The following is a 23,377-nucleotide window of genomic DNA, read 5'->3' on the forward strand; positions in this document are numbered from 1 at the left end:
CGTCATTTGACGCACACATGAGTGAATTTATTCACTCCCCTGATTGAAGCAGGCTGCTATAGATTCGAGCTCCACTAGTTCGAGAGCAGTTCTTCCGACGTTAGTAGGTTATGTTTTAACCGATTTGAGCGTCAAAAACAATCGATTTGAGACTCAGAAGCCTATATGGATAAACAAAGAATGGGCGGCTGAAACGTTTTTCCGCCCTAAAATAATTTGTATGGTATTGAGCGATATTTTGCCCTAAAACACTTGAAACTGATATTTTAATGAGCTACACTGATCTATGTTACCCGTTAGATGGATCGATTTGAAGGTTTTCTAATATATTTTCATGAAAAGTATCAGAAGCAACAGAATTCTTAATTGTTTTCTTTTCTCTTCGGGAGTATCCGCATTAAAATTGGAAACAATTTATTGTAAGCCTCTTGACGGGTAAAACTGACCAATGACATATTTGTTTGAAAAAGTTCTATGGTATTATTACAAGCTCAAGCTATTTTGAATGTTTTTCACGAAATGCTTCACAACTCATTGTCTCCAGAATTTTTTGTCAAATCAGTTTCTACGCATCTGAAATTTAAGTTTTTTTTCAACAGTATCATTGTGTGGTACTAATAATAGTCCACTATTCATTATTTCTTCACTGTATTAGTTGCAAGCTGTGGATTTATTAAATGTAGGGTTCAGTTTATCATTCTACCGCCTATCGTTATGGCGTAAACGCAAGATTTGTGCATGTAAGTTGTCTGTCTCTCAACATCATCTGTCGAATCTGTCCCTTGAGCTGCCAGTTTATCAAGTTCTGGTTTTATTGATTTCTCATATCTGTTGTCATTTTTTACATGTTGCCAGTTTTAGCATTAGCAGGTTGGGCAGCATTAATTATGCAGCTGAAAACGTTTGTTTCAATCCCGACCCGTGGCCTAAAAACTATTTATTAAATGTCCGCTTAAGTTATTGAAAGCATTGAAGAGGTATTGAAAATCTGAGGTAGTGAAGGTGTTGAACATTGTAGGAGACCATTACAAAAACAATTTACAATTTAGCACCTTATTAGTTTCATTATTGTAGGCTTTGCCCCCTCGAGGTGTGCCAAGCAGTAATCAGAATGGCACTCCAACCCTTCCTCCCCGATCGGGACAGTCAGTTGAACCCTCTGGGCCGTCTCCAGAGCTGGTGCAGTACCTCAACAACCCAGTCTTAGCTCCCCTCGCACAAGATTTAATCAACCTTGAAAAGTAAGAAATTATTGCTGTAGATTTGTAAGATGTATTCGGGGTTTGGAAAAGTTCAAAATATGAAACTTCTGAACTTCGATCACTGGTCTTCACAGTCTGGTCTTTAGTCTGACGGCATGCATGCTCTGGCGTTTTGGCAATTTTCCGTACCTGGCTGCTCATGAAGATAGTATATATCTGACACCAAAAAATAGGGAATAAAAATTAATGGTATCGCATCAGACAGTTGTCGGTTTGTTCATGATAATAAGCAAGTTTAGGGAGAGATCAGAGCAGACCAAATCCTTAGAGGAAAAGCGCCTCAAGTACTCGCAGTTAACAGTGGACAATGAGAGGACGAATATGGAAATCAGGCAACTGACGGTGAGTGTTAGGGCAACAGAGGAGGAAGCAGCACAGGCAGGGGCCAAACTGGACCAGCTGGAGATTGAGATCAGGCGGTTCGAGGACAAAATATCACAGGTCAGCTGCATTGCTACAATTCTTCTGCGTAATACTTGAAGTTTGAACCCGTTCGCTTCTAAGCGCCTTCATATCTTCTCTGAATCCTCTCCTAAGCCAAACTCATGCGCACCGTTTACCGTAAATATCATATGGGTCATTAACGGGAGGTTGGGACCAGAATAGGAGGAGACAGTGGATGGTGACTTCAGGTGCGCGACAATGATTTTTGTAGTGAACAAGAGCAGGCAAACCATTCCGATTTTTGATGGTAAAGAAGTGCCTTTTCTTTTTACGTTGATAGCCAAAGTTTTGTAATTGAGTTGAACCCAACTATCTAACCATGCGCAACAGTTGTTACAGCAATACTTCTGCTGTTTCTTCTATTTTATTCGAAGTAAGATGGCGTTACAGGTGCAAGCAGAATGCATGAAGCAAGCGAAGGAGATCGAAGACTTGGGAAACAACATTAGGCAGAACGGAGAAGATGTTCAAGTAAGTTCAAATTACCAGCACAGCGTTGCTATTTTTTATTTCACTGTTTGCTGGCAGATGATTTTTAATTGCTCTCAAACAAAATTTGTAGCAATTATATTAGTCATGTGGTATTTTATTCGATTTTTCGCTTGACAATTTCACCTCTGTTTTTCTCGTTTTTTTGTTAATGGCTTCAAAAATTCAATGCATAATTGTATTTATTGCCATCAAAGGGCCCCTAATGGTTTATATGATTTGTTTATTTTAATAAAAGATTAGTGATTTTTTGAGATAAGAGCGACTTTCTCAACTGTTTTGCCCCCTCAGCAGCCCAATTTGTATGTGTAACGCCATTTGTTCTTCTTTGGAATGAGTTTTAGATCAATCGTGTGATATAGCAAACATGACACATCTCACTTAAGAACATGACGTCTGCACTCAGTATCTAAATTGAAAATGCAAACTCCAATTGAAATTGGATAGAGATCACCCGAATTAGGTTATTTTACAGCTCTATCAATTGGGCGACGTTAGTGCTTCAAATTTGATTAGAAAATGTGGTTAATATTGACGTCAAAATTTTTCTAAGTTGCACGCACCTTTTGAGTCTTCGGTAGGTTTATTGACAAACAGGTCAGAAATTGGCTGAAATTTAATTCAAGTATCACTTCAAGTTTTATTCAATTTCAAGTCGATTCCGGACTCTTCGGGCTATGTTTTTCTTACTACAAAAAGGGATTTTCTTTTGCTGTACCTGCCTTTGCCACTCTTTCATCGTTTTAAGTGAAGCGTTTTTCACTTTTATAGGGTATTTCCACTTTTCGCTCATTCTGCTCAAGCTACATGGGAAAGCACTTGCTCAGCAAGAAAAATAAAGGGAGTTGAAGAAAAAAAATGAAGGGAGTTGAGTCGAAAAACCAAAACACTATAGAAATGGGATGAGCGCTTGAAGCCCAGTTTTAGATTCCCGTTGCTTAAACTTTCTTTCTTTTACCCATAGTAACCAGGGTATTTAGCCCCTTCTAATGCTTAATGCTACTGGTGGTAGTAGCCGCTTTATCCTCTCAAAATGCAGGATCAAGCCTCACTACCAGTGCCAATTAAAATAGCACGTTCTTATGTTTGTAACAAAAAGTTAATTTTCATTTTTTGTTTCTTCCAATCCTCTATTTAAGGTCATGGATAGCAATTGCTAGTTTTTTTCTAAATCTAACAGTTTCCTTGATTTTTTGGTATTTTAATTTTTAATTGATCTCAAGCAAATTTGATAGCCATTTTTTTTAGCCGTGCTGGTCTTTTTAAACAATTTTTCGTACTACTGATCTTTCATCTGATCGTTCTTTCATCTGACCAACAGATTTTTTTTGTAATTTTAGTCATGCGAAGGGGATAAACTAGTAAATCTTGTGGGTGTTATTCAGCCGCTAAGCATATACCTGATTGTGATGTTAAAGGCAGTTCTTAGAGCTTTAGATCCCTTTATTTGAGAAACAGTATAGATACAATTGTGAATACAAATTATTTTAAGCACTATTTAATCTGATTAAAATTAAGGTCAACTGATTGGTTTGTTTAGGTTTGGAAACGACTGCGGGTATTTGAAGTTCTCTTTTGCTCTGTCAGACTACCTTTTCTAATCTCGTTCAGGAATTACATTTGGACATTTGGAAATTTTCTCTTTTATTAATTGCCCTCAACTAAAATTGCAACAATGATAGTCCTGTAGTCTTTATGCTATTTTGAGCTTGACCGATTTTTCGTCTGACCCTTTTAATTTTCAGTCCGCGAAAACGGGGTAAACAGGTAAAGCACGGATGACATTAAGTGGTTGAGCAGCTCTCTTAGAGCCTTAACAGTCCCTAAGTATCCGATTCGCCGAAACTGTTTTGAGTAATTCGCCCGATGTTAGTCGGATATGTTTGTTCATCGTCCAGGTCGTCTGGAAGCTATTGAAATAGCAATCGGGCTTTATCGGGAAAGAGCCAATAAATGGGAAAAATACCATGTTTTATAGTAGAGTTTTGTGGTATCTTCAATTGAGATCTTGTTTCAGCGTAAACAAGAGGATTTGAAACGAGCAGAAGGAGACTTGAATCAGCTCCTCAATGAGGAAAAAGTGTTGGAGCAGAAACTAAAAGACTCCAAAGAACAGTTGAACAGCGATTTGAATTCACAGCAACTTAAATTAATGGAAGAGCTTAATCAGGTTGGTTTATTTTAATATAAACCCTGGAAGCAAATAATAAGTCGGAAGAAAGAGCGCCCTGTGATTATCTATCTATGCTCATTTACGGCTAAGTGCTTTTTTTCAAAAGTTAATTGTAATTAAAAGACTTCACAAAGGAGGCAAACAGTATGCTAAATGTGATGCAAAACTGTTGGGATAATTTGTTACTCTCAAACAAAGCTCCCAACATTATTTATGCGTGCCTGGTCGTTTCTCTGTGATCTTTTTGTGCAATCGGTTTTTGTGACACAGTGATTCCATCCATGCCTCAGTGATTCCATCAATCGCTAGTTTAATTGCTCTCGAACCATGTTTTGCTTGACCGTTTTGACTTTTCGAGTGACTTCTACGCCCTTGACTTTAGCGTTTTGCGTGATCCAAATTTCGCTCTCATTCACAAGTGTCAGCAGCTGAACTCAAGTGGCGGCATATTACTACTAAAATTAAAATGAAAGCTGCGCTGATATTGGTTTTAATTTTTCCACTTTTTTAGTGGTTATATACTAACCTATAATGACGTCATTTGAAGCGCCCTGTTGAATTTAGTTACTCCTCCCTCCTCCAACGAACTGAAGGTGACGGCAAAAAGAGGTTGTCCGTGAAATACTAGTATCGCATCTAGAAACTCCCGATACCTGATGAGCCTAAAGACCCGGTGATTTTTTTGCCAAGTTTGGGCGCTTACAATTGGGTTGCGGTCCGACTTTTTAGGCTTTCTAATGAATTGCTTGATGTTCAAAGATCATATAGTTTTTGCAGTTTTTGAGTTCAATGCTTTATTATTAGGAAATAACTCTGGCAATATCCGCGTCTGCTAATCAGCTGGATGTTGTTGAGCTCCTCGAAAGTGGCTTTCTATGCAGGAATTTCCACAGTTTAACAATACTTAGCTAGGTTCTTTCTGACTGTTTTTCTTATCTCAATCTAATTTTTCCAATTCAAGAGAAGATGCTCATCAAAGGAATTTAAAGTGGACGTAAGTATTAAAATGAAACGGGAAAGAACCGTAAAGCGCGGTTTTCAATTTCAATTTTAGAACATTGCTTGTTACCAAGATTCTCCAGATTTTAGTAAAATTGGTTAATAACTAATTCTGATATCCTCATTAGGAAGCAGAGTAAGCGTAAATACAAAATTCAATCTGAATTGTTTTTAATAGCCGCTCTCATCTTTTCAGCGGGCTACTTTTGCACTCCTATTTTGTTTTGTCTAATAAAATTTTGTTTCGCTTTACCTTATTTTGCCGCTTTTTCGACGTTTTGCGTGAAATCTTTTTGTCTTCACTAGGCTCATTTCATTCTTGGATCATTCTGCTCAAAATTTCTTAAACGTCAGTTGCTCTGCAAAGTAATCTAATTGAACAGATTCACTGTCAAAATCGAAACGTGATAAACCCATAAGCTCAATTTTAGATGCCCGCTGCTTTAATTTCGTTCTCTAATGCCATTGGTCTTGTTATTAGCCCCTTTATCCTTTCATTTAGTAACAGGAGTATGTCTAACAACAGAATGAAATGAACAAAGTGGAAAAAAGATCGCACTATTAAAATTTTTAAATCAGTCAGTTTTTTTTTCTTTCAGTCCCAATCGGGGTTATGGGAATCAATGCTGTTGGATGATTAATCTTTTGCATCTGCAACCAATTCGCATCTGCAACCAATTTGAACCTGCAACCATTGTTTTTGCGTCCATTTGATAATGGTTGAAAGGTTAAGAACTAAAATTGAAACAGCAAAGAACTATAAAGTGCTAATTTTAATTCTACCTTTAGAACATTGCTTGTGGTTACCAAGATTCTCTAGATTTTAGTGATAATTTGTTAGTCACTAAATCTTGGTTACTAAAAAAATTTTCAAATCAATCAGTTTTTCTGCATTTATTCTTTCCGTCCCAATCGGGGTTATGAGAATCAATGCTGCTGGATGATTAATCTTTTGCGTCTGCAACCAATTTGCATCTGCAACCATTGTTCTTGCGTCCATTTGATAATGTGTGAAACGTTAAGAACTGTGTCATATTGACCTTGACTTACATCTGAAATGAGTTCTCAATTAATATGTAGGAATAAAACTCCAATTAATTGTAAACTCAGTGAACCAGCAGTAGAGGTGTACACCAACTTGATTTTTGAAAGTCAGGTTATTATTTCTAGATTTTGTCTTTAAAAAATGGACCGAATCGACTGCGTTTTCAAAAGTGCGTTTTTTGTATTCAATTTCCCTGTTGTGTTCAATTTGTGCTCATGCCAGAGGGTAGTGTATGAGAAATTATGAATTTAATTTAGGCGTGGAAGTCATAATTTTACCTCCACACCCCCCCCCCCCCCCACACGAACTGAAGGAGCCTGAAAAATTAGGTTGTCCATGAAATACTAGTATCACGTCTAGAAACTCGCGAGACCTGATGAGCCTTAAGACTCGATGGTTTGTGCCAATTATGGGCGCTTCCTATTTTTCTCCGACTTTTTAGGCTTTCTAATGAGTTGCATGATGTTCAAAGGTCATATAGTTTTTGTTCAAATAATTGTCGACGAAGTTTTTATTCCATGTGTAAAGGTGTGTTATTGACACAGTGGGTGAGTTCTATGCATTATTATTAGGAAAAAAGCAATATCCGCGTCTGCTAATCTGCTGGCTGCTGTTGAGCTCCTCGAAAGTGCCTTTCTATGTAGGAACCTTCACACTTTAACTACAAATTGAAGAGAAGAAAAGAAGCTCATCAAAGTAATTTAAAGTTGACGTAAGTATGAAAATGAAATGGCAAGTAACCGTAAAGAGCTGATTTTACTGCTAACTTTAGAACATTGTTTGGGGTTACCAAGATTCTCTAGATTTGAGTGATAACTGTTAGACACTAATTCTTGGTCAATAAAAAAAATTACATCAATCAGTTTTTTTGCATTTTTTCTTTCAGTCCCAATCGGGGTTATGGGAATCAATGTTGCTTGATGATTAATCTTTTGCGTCTGCAACCCATTTGCATCAGCAACCATTGTTCTTGCGTCAACAGCAAAGAACCACAAAGTGCTGTTTTGCTTCTAACTTTAGAACATTGCTTGTGGTTACCAAGATTCTCTAGATTTTAATGATAATTTGTTAGTCACTAATTCTTGGTCACTAAAAAATACATCAATCAGTTTTTTTGCATTTTTTTCTTTCAGTCCCAATCGGGGTTATGGGAATCAATGTTGATGGATGATTAATCTTTTGCGTCTGCAACCAATTTGCATCAGCAACCATTGTTCTTGCGTCAACAGCAAAGAACCACAAAGTGCTGTTTTGCTTCTAACTTTAGAACATTGCTTGTGGTTACCAAGATTCTCTAGATTTTAATGATAATTTGTTAGTCACTAATTCTTGGTCACTAAAAAATACATCAATCAGTTTTTTTGCATTTTTTTCTTTCAGTCCCAATCGGGGTTATGGGAATCAATGTTGCTGGATGATTAATCTTTTGCGTCTGCAACCAATTTGCATCTGCAACCATTGTTCCTGCGTACATTTGATAATGTTTGAAACGTTAAGAACTGAGTCATATTTACCTTGACTTACATCCAGCTTCAACTGAGTTGGTGCGTATGGTGTCGTTTTTTGACTCTCAGTAGCTTAAATTTTCAGGTCAATGATGTGCGATCAAGTTCCTGATCGTACATAACTTACCTCCGCAATGAGTTCTAAATTAACATCCAGGAATCTAACTCCAATTAAATGTAATCTCTGTAATCCAGCAGTGTAGGCGTACACCAAATTGAGTTTTTGATTAGTCAGTTTACCATTTCGAGCCTTTGTCTGAAAACCGTAAAGAGCTGATTTTACTGCTAACTTTAGAACATTGTTTGGGGTTACCAAGATTCTCTAGATTTGAGTGATAACTGTTAGACACTAATTCTTGGTCAATAAAAAAAATTACATCAATCAGTTTTTTTGCATTTTTTCTTTCAGTCCCAATCGGGGTTATGGGAATCAATGTTGCTTGATGATTAATCTTTTGCGTCTGCAACCCATTTGCATCAGCAACCATTGTTCTTGCGTCAACAGCAAAGAACCACAAAGTGCTGTTTTGCTTCTAACTTTAGAACATTGCTTGTGGTTACCAAGATTCTCTAGATTTTAATGATAATTTGTTAGTCACTAATTCTTGGTCACTAAAAAATACATCAATCAGTTTTTTTGCATTTTTTTCTTTCAGTCCCAATCGGGGTTATGGGAATCAATGTTGATGGATGATTAATCTTTTGCGTCTGCAACCAATTTGCATCAGCAACCATTGTTCTTGCGTCAACAGCAAAGAACCACAAAGTGCTGTTTTGCTTCTAACTTTAGAACATTGCTTGTGGTTACCAAGATTCTCTAGATTTTAATGATAATTTGTTAGTCACTAATTCTTGGTCACTAAAAAATACATCAATCAGTTTTTTTGCATTTTTTTCTTTCAGTCCCAATCGGGGTTATGGGAATCAGTGTTGCTGGATGATTAATCTTTTGCGTCTGCAACCAATTTGCATCTGCAACCATTGTTCCTGCGTACATTTGATAATGTTTGAAACGTTAAGAACTGAGTCATATTTACCTTGACTTACATCCAGCTTCAACTGAGTTGGTGCGTATGGTGTCGTTTTTTGACTCTCAGTAGCTTAAATTTTCAGGTCAATGATGTGCGATCAAGTTCCTGATCGTACATAACTTACCTCCGCAATGAGTTCTAAATTAACATCCAGGAATCTAACTCCAATTAAATGTAATCTCTGTAATCCAGCAGTGTAGGCGTACACCAAATTGAGTTTTTGATTAGTCAGTTTACCATTTCGAGCCTTTGTCTGAAAACAGTGGATCAAACTGATTGCGTGTTTGTTATTAATAGCTGCCTCAGCTTCTCAGCCGGCTATTATAGCGCTCCTATTTTTTGCAACTCAAAGAATTTGAATTGTTGTGGGGCGCTGTCTTTTTTTAATGATCGGGTCACACATTTTCATGATTTTTGAAGTTAAATTGGAGTAGTGATTTTGGTCACGCCGAAACAGGAAGTAGAGCGAAGCATTGTGACTTTGTGGTGTAAAATTTGTTCGCTCTAATTTTAAAGTAGAGTGCGAAAAAGGTGTTTGAACAAAAATTCGCTTTCTCGCCAGTGATTTTTGTTCACATGCGGCAATTTCACTTCGACTTTTTTTCTGTTTTTCGATCTTTTGGATCGGATTTTATTCTGAATGGTCCCAATCTATTCATAGTTCAGCCTAGGCTTAGTTTTTTTTAACCCAATTTCCATTTCTGTTTTAATTTTATCTGATTTTTTTGGAAATGGTTTACCCAATTCACTCATAGCCGTTCTAGGTCTAGTTTCTTTTGTTTAGTCAATGAAAATTTTTTGAATTGTACGTCAAATCTTGTCCTGCTATGTTTTCTTTCTTCGTCGAATAAATATTTTTCGCTTTACCTTAGTTCACAGCTTGTTCAACGTTTTGCGTGAAATCTTTTTAACTTCTCTTCTCTGATTCTGCTAAAAATGCTTTTAGACATCAGTTGCGCAGCAAAATGAAGAGTCAGTATCAAAAAACGAAATCAGAAATAGAAACGGGATAAACCCATAAGCCCAGTATTAGATGCCCGTTACTCGAACTTTGTTCTTATAAGTCTTAATTGCCATCTCTAATGCTTATTGGTATTGATACTAGCTCCTGTATCGTCTCACTAAGAAACAGGAGTATGTTCAACTACAAAAGGACATCAAAATAGTTCGCACTTCGAAATTGTTTTTTACAAAATTTTTTTTTGTTCATTGTTTTTTCTTTCAATCCCAAACGGGGTTATGGTAATAAACGGTGGCTATTTTCCGGCAATCGGCCGGGTGTTTTCAATATTTTTTATTGTGTTCAATTGCTCTCAAACGAAGTTTGTAGCAATTATATTAGTCCTGTTGGTCTTGATGCAATTCTTCGCTTGACCTATTTTTTGTCCTGACCCATTTGACTTTTTGTTTCTCAAAATTGGGAAAAACAAGTAGCGTCCAACGGGCATTAAGTTCTCTTAGAGCCTTTCAGCTCACTGGTCTTCAAGCAAGCGATTCACAGAAACTGTTTTGGCGACTTTTATTTATGGTGTAAGGGCGGTTCTCAGATGTTGAACCCCCTCCCCACTATTGTTCCCCCACACTATTGTCCCCCCCCCCCCGGTGCACCCACTCACGCCCCTTCAATTAAGTTGAAGCAAGCCTCACTAAACCGTGGCTAGCTACTGACGAAACCAACCGTTTGTTGGAGAGCAATTCGCGAGACGTTAGTCGGTTATGTTCATTTTATGCTCATGCCAGAGTGTAGTGTATGAGAAATTAAGAAACAAATTTAGGCATGGGAGTCATAATTTTACCCTTGCTTTGCATACTCCTAGCCAAATGGCTTACTTATTTACAAATATCTAAAAACCCAAATGGCTCGGACCATTTTTATGGAATCAAACTAGAAATTAATTTGATTTAATCGGTGTCCTAACAATCGCAAATTTTTGTTTTCTATTTCTTTTGCAAAATTCAAAATAAAAGGTTGAAACTTTTGCAGAAGCAACAATCTTAAGGTTTGGGTATTATTTTTTGGTTGAAACATAGACTAGCGGATTTTGGCAGAAAATGAGTAATGCAAGTCACCTAAGTTTCTGAATTTGTATCCTCCAAAGGTTGATGTGTAGGCTATACATAATTCCAACTGGTTAATAAAGATTGCCAAAATGATTTTATACTAAACAGTTTTTGAATTTTTCCAAATTAACTCACAATTTTTAGATGTTTTTAAAATAAAATTCTCCAGATATTAAATTACAATTAGGAGGTATACATAAAAAATATTTGTTGTATACTCAAAAATTGATCTAGACACAAACGGACATTTTTCCGTGATAAAAAATGTGTGCAGCTTAAGTTGTGAAATTTCTGTAAAAGTTTGCTTTTACTTTGTCTCATCAAACCATTAAATATTTTTAGCTCGCATGAAGCCTGTCTGGAAAACATGCTCACTATTTAAAAATTGGTTATCACCGTTTCCAAAAAAGTTGCACGAAAATGCAATTATTAAATTTTTCCGGGTGGAAAAGTTGTAAACCATTTCCTGTTGTGGATAACAGAGATGATAATGACGTGTCAGTCATCAAAGTATTCCCTTTCTACTGCATATTTTGGGCTTATTTTAAAAAGAAATCCGATACATTTTTTGAGGATAAACCCGTCATCGGCACATTTACCAGCTCAATTTATTTGTGTTCTAATCTCAATGACGGTGAAGGTCGTCATTCAAAACAATTGGTTTTAGTACAAAGCATTTTAATTTGCAAACTAGAACTGATTTTAATGATCTGTTTGGAGGAAAGCAGCAAGAGTTAAATTCGTTGCCTCTTTCAATCCCAATAGCGGTAAGGGGTGTCAAGCGCGGTTATTTTCCGACTATTTTTTGGATTACGTTCAGCGTAATTTTTTGGTTGAAAAACTTAAAATCATTACGTATCCCTTAGTTTTCTAATTTTCTATCAGTGTATTTCAACTCGCTGCAAAATATTTGGTTGATATAGGCACTACCAATTACCAAGATCTATATCCCTGTTATTAATTGTAAACTTATCCCCAAAAATATCGATTGATTGCTCTCAAAGTGTTTATCAACTATATTAGTCGAACTTGATTTGACTTTTGTCCACGTAGATGGTATAAACAGGTTAACCCCCGAGGGCTTTGCTGATCAGCTCTCTTAGAGCCTTACTAGTCTTTAAGTATGGGATTTGGCAAAACTTGAAGACACAAATTCATGATTTGAAGGGTGGTTCTTAGAGCTTGACCCCCCCACTCGGCTCTCCACCCCGCTCCATCCGCCACCCACCCCCTCAATGACAACCTTTAGCGGGCCCCTTTAAGCTTCATTGAGGTACTGACCAAGCCAACTGCTCGCCAGACATTTGAGAGAAATTCGCTCGACTTTATTCTGTTATGTTGATTTGTGGTTTTTATTATACTCGATGTGTTATTATCCTCAGAGACATCATTTTTTCTTTTTAATACTTCTTAAAGAAATTTTAAATCTTTGTTTCAGTACAAAGCTCAGTTGGCGTCTCTTGGCATTCCATACGAAAACACAGTTACTCTTACGGTAAGTGACGTTCTTTGACGATGTCTATAGAAATGACCGTATGAATAAGAAGAATACTTGAAAGCCAAAGTTGACCTCAAGAATAGCCTCTAACACCGGAGGTAGAATTGCGTGGCCAGCGTTCAGGTAGTTGATATCAGAATTGTTTCCTTTGTTTCAGAATGGAACAGCTCCCGAGTTTGAAGACCCATTTGCAAATCAGGACCCTTTCTCATTAGCAGGTTTGTTTGCTCTATATAAATGCATTTTGGCACCCAACAACGACGACAATGACCTTTTAATCTTTGTGCGATAAATCGCGTAGTGCGTTTAAATGGTGGGAAATTGTTGTTGTTTTTGAGCCATCCCCCCTTTTTTAGATGGCTCCCAAGACAGCAACAGCTACTCAATGCTGTAGCAGAAACAGATCGATCGGCTTTGCTAAGAGGCAGGCCCACTCACTAATGCGAATGCATAAACATGCGTATAGTTGGGTGCCTTTGTGATGGAATTAATGAGTGAATAAAGCTCTGCTGCCTTAAGTACTCTTTGAGTGTTGCCTCCTCTTTCAACTCTGTATTCCGTTGTCTCTTCCATTTTGCTATTTTGATGTGTGCCTTTTCCACTATCGATCAGTTGATTTCCCCGTGAACTGTGTGTAATATCAAAGATCGATATGAGAATTGAAGTTAATGCGGATTTGTTCCTCCAGTGTCTCAATGCAGTAGAGAGATCCGTTCATCGATATGACGATTTGCTGTACGATTAAAAAGAAAGTTTTCAACGTTAATCATGTTTTAGTTTAACCATTTTATATTGCTTCCAAAAATACAAGAGTGTTGAGTTAAAGACAACTTTTAGAAGTAATTTAGGCGAAGGTTTCATTTTGAAAAATTTTGAAACTCAATCTCTAAATGATCCAAATTTTTTAAAAAATAACATTTGATTCAATTTATCTACCAGTCTTTAGGGCAAAAAAGACAGTATCGGTGCTTTAATGGATTTTTTTTTCTGATGAATCTATTGATGCCACAACTCCGGAAATATGACGCAGGTTTTGCACGGTATGTCGATACCTGTTTGTCTGTTTTTGAACATTGGATTTTTACAGTAGCTTAATTTGTTTTGTATAGTAATTAAGAACTGCTGGTAATATTCAGGGTAAACAGGTCATTTTGAGAATTTTTGATCCCATATAAGTCTCTTCCAGCTGTCTAGACGAACCGACCACCTATCCTCCCTCGCCCTCACTGCCTACCTGTCTAAACAACAGACCAATCACCTATCTATCAAACCCGCCTCCAGCGCCCTCACCACTTACCTAACCCCCAACTGTTTTATTATTTCCGTTATCTTATCACTTCGTATCACTAATGACAGGTCTTATTGGATGCTAACGAGGCATCAATGAGCTTAGTTAATGATGCGAGTACATGGCTAGTGGTTTTCATGACATTAACACTACGTGTTCTGAAAATTTTTAATCAATGCTTTCTATGTCTTTGACACTAATTGTATTGCAGAAATATAGAGGTTTTGAGTTCTGCTAGTTTTGTTTTTCGTTTTGTTGTCATACGTCTAAGTCTCATTAATTACAGGTCTCATCTGGTGCTTAAATTAATCGCACTGATTGTTTCAGTTCATAGTTGTTGCTTCTTTGACTTATACGCGGCTTGTTTGCAAAAAAATTAAGTAAAGTTTTTAGTTTTTGCTAGTATTTCTTGTACTTATTGATGTCTTAACATTTTTTCTTATCGTTGACAGGCCTCATCGGTTGGTTTAAACTTTTATTTGGTTTTATTTGATCGCAATGCCTGATTCTGTCAGTAGCTATTGCCTTCCTTGACCTTTCCGCTTCTTATTTTTGGATGTTTCTAATAGCCGCTGTCATCCTCTCAACGGCTATTATTTAGGCGCTCTCCTTTTTGAAATTCGCTTTACCTTTTGATTACGTTTTTCGCTTTACCTGAGCCACGATTTTCACGTTTGGCTTCTGACTTCACTCACTGTTTCAAATGAACGAATTTTACATTTTTCCACGCATTCAATTACGCAATGTGATGAATACTGTCAAAATCAGAAGAATTAGGTTATTAAAGGCGTATCAAAGGTTTGATCTTAAGACATGGGATCATCACCCCCCCCCCCCCCGTGTTGGTAGGCTCACCCTATTAGTACTAACGCATATGCCCTAATTCTCGAGTATTAGAGTCTTGAGTTTTTGATTTCGAATATTAATTTTGAGAAAGCTCAATTAGGGTTTTTTCTTCATAGGGCGTATGTCTCATAAAAATGAGAGTCCGAATATAACCAAAAAGTCTAGTGATCTGTTAAAAGACTTGTGGTCAACCTGTCTATCTTACTTCTTTAGTTGTTTCAATTCATGGAAGGCCACAAGCGTCTATCGCGGCTATTGTTGCTAATATAAAATCGGTTGCAGCATAGCAACAAGAAGGGCCTGATAGCCGAGCGCGCAGTGCTTATGGTTAGGCATCGGGAGGTCAATGGTTCGAATCCCGGCGTGTCAAATGTTTTCTCCAAATGCTTTTTCGAGTGCAATTCTTCCGACATTAGTCGGTTTATGTTTTTTAATAGCCGCCTTCATCCTAGCGGGGGGCTATTATTGCGGCCCTATTTTCTTCATCAATTGAAAGTTTGTGCTTTGTCCTTAATCTATTGAATAAGGGTGTTTGTCGCAGTCTCAATCAACTAAGCTATTATTAGTGCATTTGGAGGCCCCTTTTGATCATCTAATGAAAAATATTAAACATAGGTGCATTTTTAGCTATTTTTGCAATTTTGCTCTGTTTGATGCTTTTTTATACCTTTGGTAATCTCATTCAATTTTCCAGCATCTAGGAAGTTTAGGGGATCTTAGTTATTTTAGGGATTTAGTTGTTCTTTCCATTTGATAGATTTTAATTTTGAGTTGTTTGCTAAGAAAAATGTGGGGTAAATTTTATCAAATTTTTTGTCTAATTTCTCTTTTTCTAACAGCCGCAAAGTGATAGCTGGGAATATTATTGGCGTTCTCTTGACTTTGTACGACTCGAAGAGAAGTATTGGTTTTCTTATGGTTTTTACCGGAAAAACTACTTGTTCAAGAGCCGTTTTGAACTAATGGTGAAAGTGAGTAAAATTGACGCATGAACTAACTTTGTCTGGGCAAGAGACGTTTTTTGTTCTTGCGCTGCGTTCATTAAATGACTTTTTGACTTTTTGAAAAGAGTTTTTGAGAGATTGGCGCATATAGATGACATTTTTTAGCCGTGTTTTTGTCCATTTGGTCGAATTTTTTATTGTAACTCAGCCTCTCAACAGCTATTATTTAGGCGCTCTCCTTTTTTTAATTCGCTTTACTTTTTGATCACGCTTTTCGCTTTACATAAGCCTCGATTTTCACGTTTGACTTCTGACTTACTTCACTGTGTTTCAAATGAATGAATTTTAAATTCTTTCACGCATTCAATTACGCAATGTGGTGAATACTGCCAAAGAATTAGGTTACCAAAGGCCAGTCACATGTTTGATGACATGGCACGGCATTTTTTTGGATAAAATCTGCAATTTTTCCTAACATTTTTTAATCCATTTTTTAATCAATTTTTGATGTCTCTATTCTCAATTGCCACAAAACCTATTCCATGTTCTGATAAAAGTTTCTGCATGTTTGTTGGTGTCAATGAATTTGTTTTCAACAATTTAACATATCGAATTTTAGAAATTTATTGACAAAATTTGCAATTTCAAGTTTTTTAAGAACATTTGTCTTTGTTTCGTGCCTCAGTAGCCAGGTAATCTACTCCAGAGTTTGATAGTATGTTAATATATAAATTCTGGGGGGCAATGGAGTGGTTTTCAACCTTTTAACAGAACGAATTTCTTTTCTTTCAATATTATCGCGTATTGATTTTTGAGGCAATTAATTTTTTAAGGCTCGGAATTGGGTTACTGGATAGCCTCTAGAGACACGGAAATGATTCTGAAGATATTATTATCACGATTTTCAGCAAAATTTCATTCAAATTTGCGATTGATTTCATTTTTTAAAGATTTTTCTGTCATTTACTCAGTTAATCGATCTGAGTTAGCAGCTATAATCCTGGACCGATTTCGGAGAAAAATTTGTTATTGAAATATTTTTAAAGTAGGTATATTTGAAGGGATCAAATGCTGGCTTCGGGATAAAAGCTTCAAGAGTTTTAGCAATGGGTATGTTTTTGTTTAGTTTCTGTGATTGCTTATTTCTTAAGAAAAATTTCTTCTTTGAAAAATTCGCTTTCTCGCTAGTGGTTTTTTGTTCACATGCGGCAATTTCACTTTGATCTTTACTGTTTTTTTTGTTTTTTGAATCGGATCTTCTAAATGCTTTTCCCAATCCATTCATAATTCATTCTACGCCTAGATTTTTTGTTTGAACCAAATTTCTCTTTCTCGCTAGTTGTTTTTTGTTCACATGCGGCAATTTCACTTTGATCTTTATTTTTTTTATTTTTTGAATCGGATTTTCTAAATGCTTTTCCCAATACATTCATAATTCACTCTACGCCTAGATTTTTTGTTTGAACCAAATTTTTTGGTTTTTTGTTTACATGTGGCATTTTTGCTTTGATTTTTAGTTTTGTATCTATTTTTTGGAAATGAGTTTCTTATTTCACTCATCGTCCATTCTAAATGTAGTTTTTGTTTAGTCAATGAAAATGCTTTCAATTGTACGTCAGGACTTGTCCTGCTGTTCTCTTATTTTTTCTTTTTCTGTTAAATCCCGATGTGCACAACGGCGGGTATTTTCTGCTATGTTTAATAGCCGCCCTCATCTTCTCAGCCGGCTATTATAGCGCTCCTATTTTTTTTTTTTACTTCGTCGAATAAAAAAATGTTTCGCTTTACCTCATTTTGCCGCCTTTTCAACATTTTGCGTGAAATCTTTTTGACTTCTGTAGGCTAGTTTCTCTCTTCTCTCATTCTGCTAAAAGTGAATTTGAACATCAGTTGCTCAGCAAAGCAATTCAAAATGAACAGAGTCAGTATAAAAAATTGAAGTCAGAAATAGAAACGGGATAAACCCATAAAGCCCAATTTTAGATGCCCGCTATTTGAACGTCGTTCCTATAAGTATTAGTTACTTCTCTCTAATGCTTATTGTTATTGATAGTAGCCCCTGTAGCCTCTCTCTAAGAAACAGAAGTATGTTGAACTACGAAATGCCATCAAAATAAATCGGACTTAAAAAAATGTTTTTGTACAAAAATCTTTTTTTTTTCAATATCTTCTGTTATTTCAATCCCAATCATGCTTATTGGAATCAACGGCGGCTATTTTCCGGCAATCTGCCGGGTATGTTTGTTGTTTTAGCAGTTGGTCTGAATGATGACAAGTTTGTTCCACTGCAGTCCTTTTTATGATTTTGACACTTTCTTTTCGAAAAAATGAATTGATTTTCATGCATGTCTTGCATGTGGTTTTTCATGTTGTGGTATTATCCCTTAGTCTCAAAATTGAAGGTTCTTATCGGCCTTCTAGTGCGGGATAAAAGGAAGTTTAAAGTCAATTGTTTACTTAATTGCCGCACAGCGATAGCTGGGGCTATTATTGGCCTTATCTTGGTTTTTTTTTTCGTAGTCGCGATTTTTGTTAAGACCATATGACGTCACAACCACTTCAAATCTGCTTTTTGTTCATTGGTTCATGCAATTTCAACTGAAGTGCGTGCGTGAGGTCATTGTTCGCTCTTACTGGAGCGAGTTTTGTTCATTCACATTATTAAATTTTTGGTCACACGTGACTTACCTCACTCAAAAATGACTTCCTCACTTTGAAATTGGAAATTGACTTTTATTTACTTTAATTCAAAGAGATAAGGTCAAATGGGTGTGTGTCGCTCTAAATTAAGGTTATTGGATAGCGGCTAATAGAGGCAGCAAAAACTTTAACAGATTTTTAATCAAAACATGACATATTAGCCTTCAATGAAAAGACGAATCTTTTGGTCTGTCTTTTTTTTACTGTTTTTTGAGACTGCAGATCTACGAAGCTATTGCGGCTATTTTCTGGCAATCTGCCTGCTATGTTTTATAGTGTTGTTAAATTTAATTATTCTTAAAACACTAAATCTTGAAAAAAAGAAATTTTCTATGATTTTTTTGTTCTTTATTGCCTATAAACAACAAACTCAGACAAGCATAGCAAAACAAACTACGGTTGTCTTAATTTGTTGTTGCTGAGAATTTTCTGTTGTCGGGTCATTAATTACTTGAGTTCTTTGTATTGTAATTCAGTATTTGTCCTGCTATGTTTTTTTACTTCGTCGAATAAAAGTTGGTTTCTCTTTACCTCATTTTGCTGCTTTTTCAAGCTATTGCTTGAAATCTTACTAACTTCTGTCAGCTGGTTTCATTCTTCGCGCATTTTGCGCAAATTGCTTTTAAACAGCAAATGCTCAGCGAAGCAATATAACTTGAACAATGCCATAAAAAAAACGAAATCAAAAATAAAAACGGTGTGAACCCATAAAGCCTAATTCAGGATGTCCGCTACTTAAACTTCGTTCTTATAAGTCTTAGTTACCTTCTCTAATTCTTATTGTTGTTGATAATATCCCCTGAATCCTCTCATTAAGTAACAGGAGTTTGTCTAACAATAACATGAAATCAAAGTAGTTCGCATTTTAAAGTTTTCTTTACATCAATCAGTTTTCTCAATTTTTTGTGTTCTTTCAATCCTAATCGGCTATAGAAATCAATTGCGGCTATTTTCAATGAAAAGACGGATCTTTTGGTCTGTCTTTTTCACTGTTTGGTGAGACTGCAGATCTACGAAGCTAATTCGGTTGTTTTCTGGCAATCTGCCAGCTATGTTTTATAGTGTTGTTAAATTTAATTATTCTTAAAACACTAAATCTTGAAAAAAAAATTTTCTACAATTTTTTCTTTATTGCCTGTAAACAACAAACTAAGACAAGCATAGCAAAACAAACTATGCTTGTCTTAATTTGTTGTTGCCGAGAAATTTCTGTTGTCGGGTCATTAATTACTTGAGTTCTTTGGATTGTAATTCGGTATTTGTCCTGCTATGTTTTTTTTCGTCGAGTAAAAGTTTGTTCGACATTTGCTATTTAAAAGCATTCTGCGCAAATTGCTTTTAAATAGCAAATGCTCAGCGAAGCAATATAAACTGAACAAGGCCATAGAAAACGAAATCAAAAATAGAAACTGTGTGAACCCATAAAGCCCAATTCTAGATGTCCGCTACTTAAACTTTGTTGTTATAAGTCTTAGTTACCATCTCTAATGCTTATTGTTATTGATAATATCCCCTGCATCCTCTCATTAATTAACAGGAGTATGTCTAACAACAACATGAAATCAAAATAGTTCGCATTTTAAAGTTTTCTTTACATCAATCAGTTTTCTCAATTTTTTTGTGTTCTTTCAATCCTAATCGGGGTTATGGAAATCAATGGCGGCTATTTTCTTGCAAGATGCCGGGAGTTTTTTAGTCTCAGCTATTCAAATTTAGCAACCAATGAAGGTTCTTGACCCAAAAAATGCAAAAAATATGAACTGTTTTCTGAATAAAAATTCTGGTCATTTTATTTTGATAAATTTAAATATCAGTTTTTTACCTCATATGTTTTTGCAGCGTGATAGTTTGAGTGTCTTTGGCTGCTTTCATCCTTTCGTTCCTTTTATACGGGGCTTAAATGGTATCTAGAAGCTATCATGGCTTCTTGTATATTTTAGAGGATACGCCATAGGTGAAAGGCTATTCTTTAGTATTTGCATTTCATCAGTTCAAGTTCCATTTGTGTTATCCATTGTGCTGTATTTTGCTATCATACGGAAGTATTTCAAGCCACTGCTTCAGGATTTTTGCCACAATATATTGAATGCTTGCCTTATTACATAAGAAATTTATTTATGACATCGTGTTGTTGATTTTTTTCAAGGGAGGCAAGGAGTTTCTATCTGAAACGTTGCATTGTCTTAAGAACTGCTCGTCTGACGAGTCAGTGTCATAACTTTGCTATATAATTTCATCCAAGTTTCGCTGGCCGTGTAATTATAACCTGGCGTAGAAAATCTTGTAACACTCATCTAATTTATCTGTGAATACTTGTTTACCTAAAAAAGAAAACATCGAGACTCAGGAATTAATAAAGACAGTGTTAATTAAAATGAAATATCCAGTTTTCCAAACCCATGTTATATAGTTTAAGCCTAACTTGTGTGAGACATAGAACTCTTTTGGCATAGAATTGGTTTTCAGATGGTGGTGTTCTGAAAGACCCCTTCTCATCACATGAGGATCCCTTCAAGTCTACTCTGGACTTTGCATCCGGATTCCCCACTGGCCAAACACAACCAAAATCAGGTTGGTAGGGACACAATGAAAGAAAATGGCAAAGTTTATATTGATGTTTGAGAATTAATAGGCTATATTTTATTATTTTTATGCGTTTTGTATGCGTTCAAAATTTTTATAAATGAAAAGTCTACTTCTGGGATTAATTCATTTGTGCTTTATCTATTTTCAGCTCCAAGCAGACCTCCCCCTCCGTCAAGGCCACCGCCCCCAGGGTCGAGTTCGAAGCCCAACTCGATTCCAAATGCAGCCTCCTCAGTTGATGCATCCTCAGATCCATTTGGAGCGCCTTCATTCAACACTGCAAATGCTGCTCCTAATGACCCATTCGGGTCTAACTTTGCCGATGCGTTCCCAACAACGACAACAACAACAAACCATACTGTAACTGGGTTTGCGCCTGCCACTGTCAAAGATCCCTTTGGAGCATCGCCCTCTTTCAACGCATTCGGTGAAGTCTCCTCCAATGCCACTGACCCGTTCAACGCTGATCCGTTCGGCGGAGCACATCAGGTGATGCCAGCCGAGGATACAACTTATGTGGACTTGAATAGTGTGGATACGAAAAGTGATCCATTCGAGGCAAATGCTTTTACGGGTAGCAGCTCTGATCCTTTCAAAAGTGCTGCGATCACAACTGATCCCTTTGGAGGTGGAAGCAATGCAAATGAATCTAAAAAGGATTCTTTTGGATTCCCAACATCTGACAATTTTGGCTCAGCCGGTCCGGGAGCGTCTAATTTTTCAGAGGTGCCGGACTCAGCTGAAAAATCGAGCGATCAAGATGTTTACGATGACTTAACTTATTATTCTACGGTTAATGAGACTTCAGCTTCGACAGAAGGTCCAAAGAGTTTGGACTGGTTTTTAGTTGGGTCAGCTAAGGAGAAGTCAGCGACTGGTGGTACCTCAACCACAAATACTTTTGGAAAAAGTGCACAGAACTTAACAATGGTCAGTGCTGAATACATGGATATACTTAATATGCCAAAAACGTGAAGTTGATTATTGATTATTTGTCTGAATACTGCACTGTTTAAAAAGCTTTGTGGGCAGAGGGTAGATGATTTTCAATGGATTTATTTTTCAAATTTATACATTTTGTTCTATAACACGTGTTTCATTTAAAAAGCGTTTTTGATGATTGCTGTTAAGTGTTTTCTTATACTGTGTGTTTGCAGGGGTCTAAATCTGTGGAAATGTTGACTAACTCAGAAATGTGGAATGTAGATTCTCAACCAATTATAACAGATTCTACTCCGAATGCTGATATCTTTCCGTCTGAAACTAACGTTTCTCTTTCAAATAAAACTAACTCCTCCTCAGATTCTAACATAGTTGGTAACGTAAACGAAAGTGATCCAGGCCATGAACTCCCGCCTCGCGAGGGTTCGGAGTCCCAACAAGACGTTAGCGAAGTGGGTGATGACGATGTCACAACTGGTATAGAAGAGTCATCAGGAACTACTGGCGGTTGTTTTGATTCCTCTATGCAATCAGCTCCCCCTGAGATTCAAATCACGTCAGTTCCAACTGTGGACCAAACGGCCTCTGATTACGAACCAGAGGAAACGGATCCTGTGGCGACTCCTATAGCCGATACATCATCGCCACCCGAACCAGTGACGCCAACCGAAGAACAACCGCAGCCGAGTCCAGTTGAAATTGTGCAATCGTATTACGAATCGACTATTGGCGCCGTAGAGAAAGATGAAGCGTCAGAACCTGATCCAAATCAAGATATCCAAGTTGAAGATGTTCAATCAGCTGCACTTTCAGAGTCAGGGGTAGTCGAAACTGAAGTTATTAAAAGTTCTGAAGAACCATCGGATATTTACCAATCAATGGGCGCCGAAAGTTTTGTAATGGTGGACGAAAATGATGTAGCAGCTACTTCAAACAGTTCTGCCGATGCGAAAGAGAATAGCAAGTGCGAACAATCTAATTCCGGTTCTATCAGGCCCAGTATTGAGTTGGATGAATCCAGCACTGAACACGAATACCACGTCTCTCCAACTACTGAACCACAGGTTTGAACAATTTTGTTGATCTTTTCATGTCGCTATTTCACTGCTCTTTTGCTGCTTTTATGTGCGTGGCGTCATTTCTTAAACTCATTGGCGGTGAGTTTCAAACCTGAACTGTGCGTTGATTTTTTTTATCATAACTGACTTACCTCGCTCTCTAAATTCTAATTTTATTAAGATCAATATAGTACCCCTATATAATGGTAATGTTAACAATAAAGCATGGCGACCAAAGTAGTAATATGTCAGCAAGACAGGGGAGGGGGGGGGTAAAAAGACGTACCTATGTATAAAGATTACGTATAGCCCATTTTCCCTCAAATCCCAAAGCCGTACCTCACAGCATGATACCCAAGCTGTTCAAGCGAGGGGGATTAGCAAGATAATCCCTTGATAATAAATTAATAAGGTCATTTACCCTTTCCCATATTGCACTTTACTAATGTCAATTTCTAAAGATGTACCTCACAGCATGACACACAAGCTGTTCACACGAAAGGGGA

At 36.8% G+C, this 23,377-nt stretch overlaps 1 protein-coding gene across 1 annotated transcript in view; it reads left to right on the plus strand.

Moving 5' to 3' along the window:
- Positions 1-23,377, plus strand: part of LOC142344595 (uncharacterized) — a 69,333-nt gene that overhangs the window by 14,988 nt on the left and 30,968 nt on the right. The window contains exons 6-14 of the mRNA XM_075396386.1: positions 1,075-1,241; positions 1,502-1,703; positions 2,097-2,177; positions 4,213-4,365; positions 12,448-12,504; positions 12,665-12,725; positions 20,752-20,856; positions 21,020-21,801; positions 22,029-22,877. Of these exons, the coding sequence (XP_075252501.1) occupies positions 1,075-1,241; positions 1,502-1,703; positions 2,097-2,177; positions 4,213-4,365; positions 12,448-12,504; positions 12,665-12,725; positions 20,752-20,856; positions 21,020-21,801; positions 22,029-22,877 (2,457 nt within the window). The remainder of the gene's footprint in view (positions 1-1,074; positions 1,242-1,501; positions 1,704-2,096; positions 2,178-4,212; positions 4,366-12,447; positions 12,505-12,664; positions 12,726-20,751; positions 20,857-21,019; positions 21,802-22,028; positions 22,878-23,377) is intronic.

Source organism: Convolutriloba macropyga, chromosome 8, assembly GCF_964194025.1.
Source record: "Convolutriloba macropyga chromosome 8, txConMacr16.3, whole genome shotgun sequence".
Lineage (NCBI taxonomy): Eukaryota > Metazoa > Xenacoelomorpha > Acoela > Convolutidae > Convolutriloba > Convolutriloba macropyga.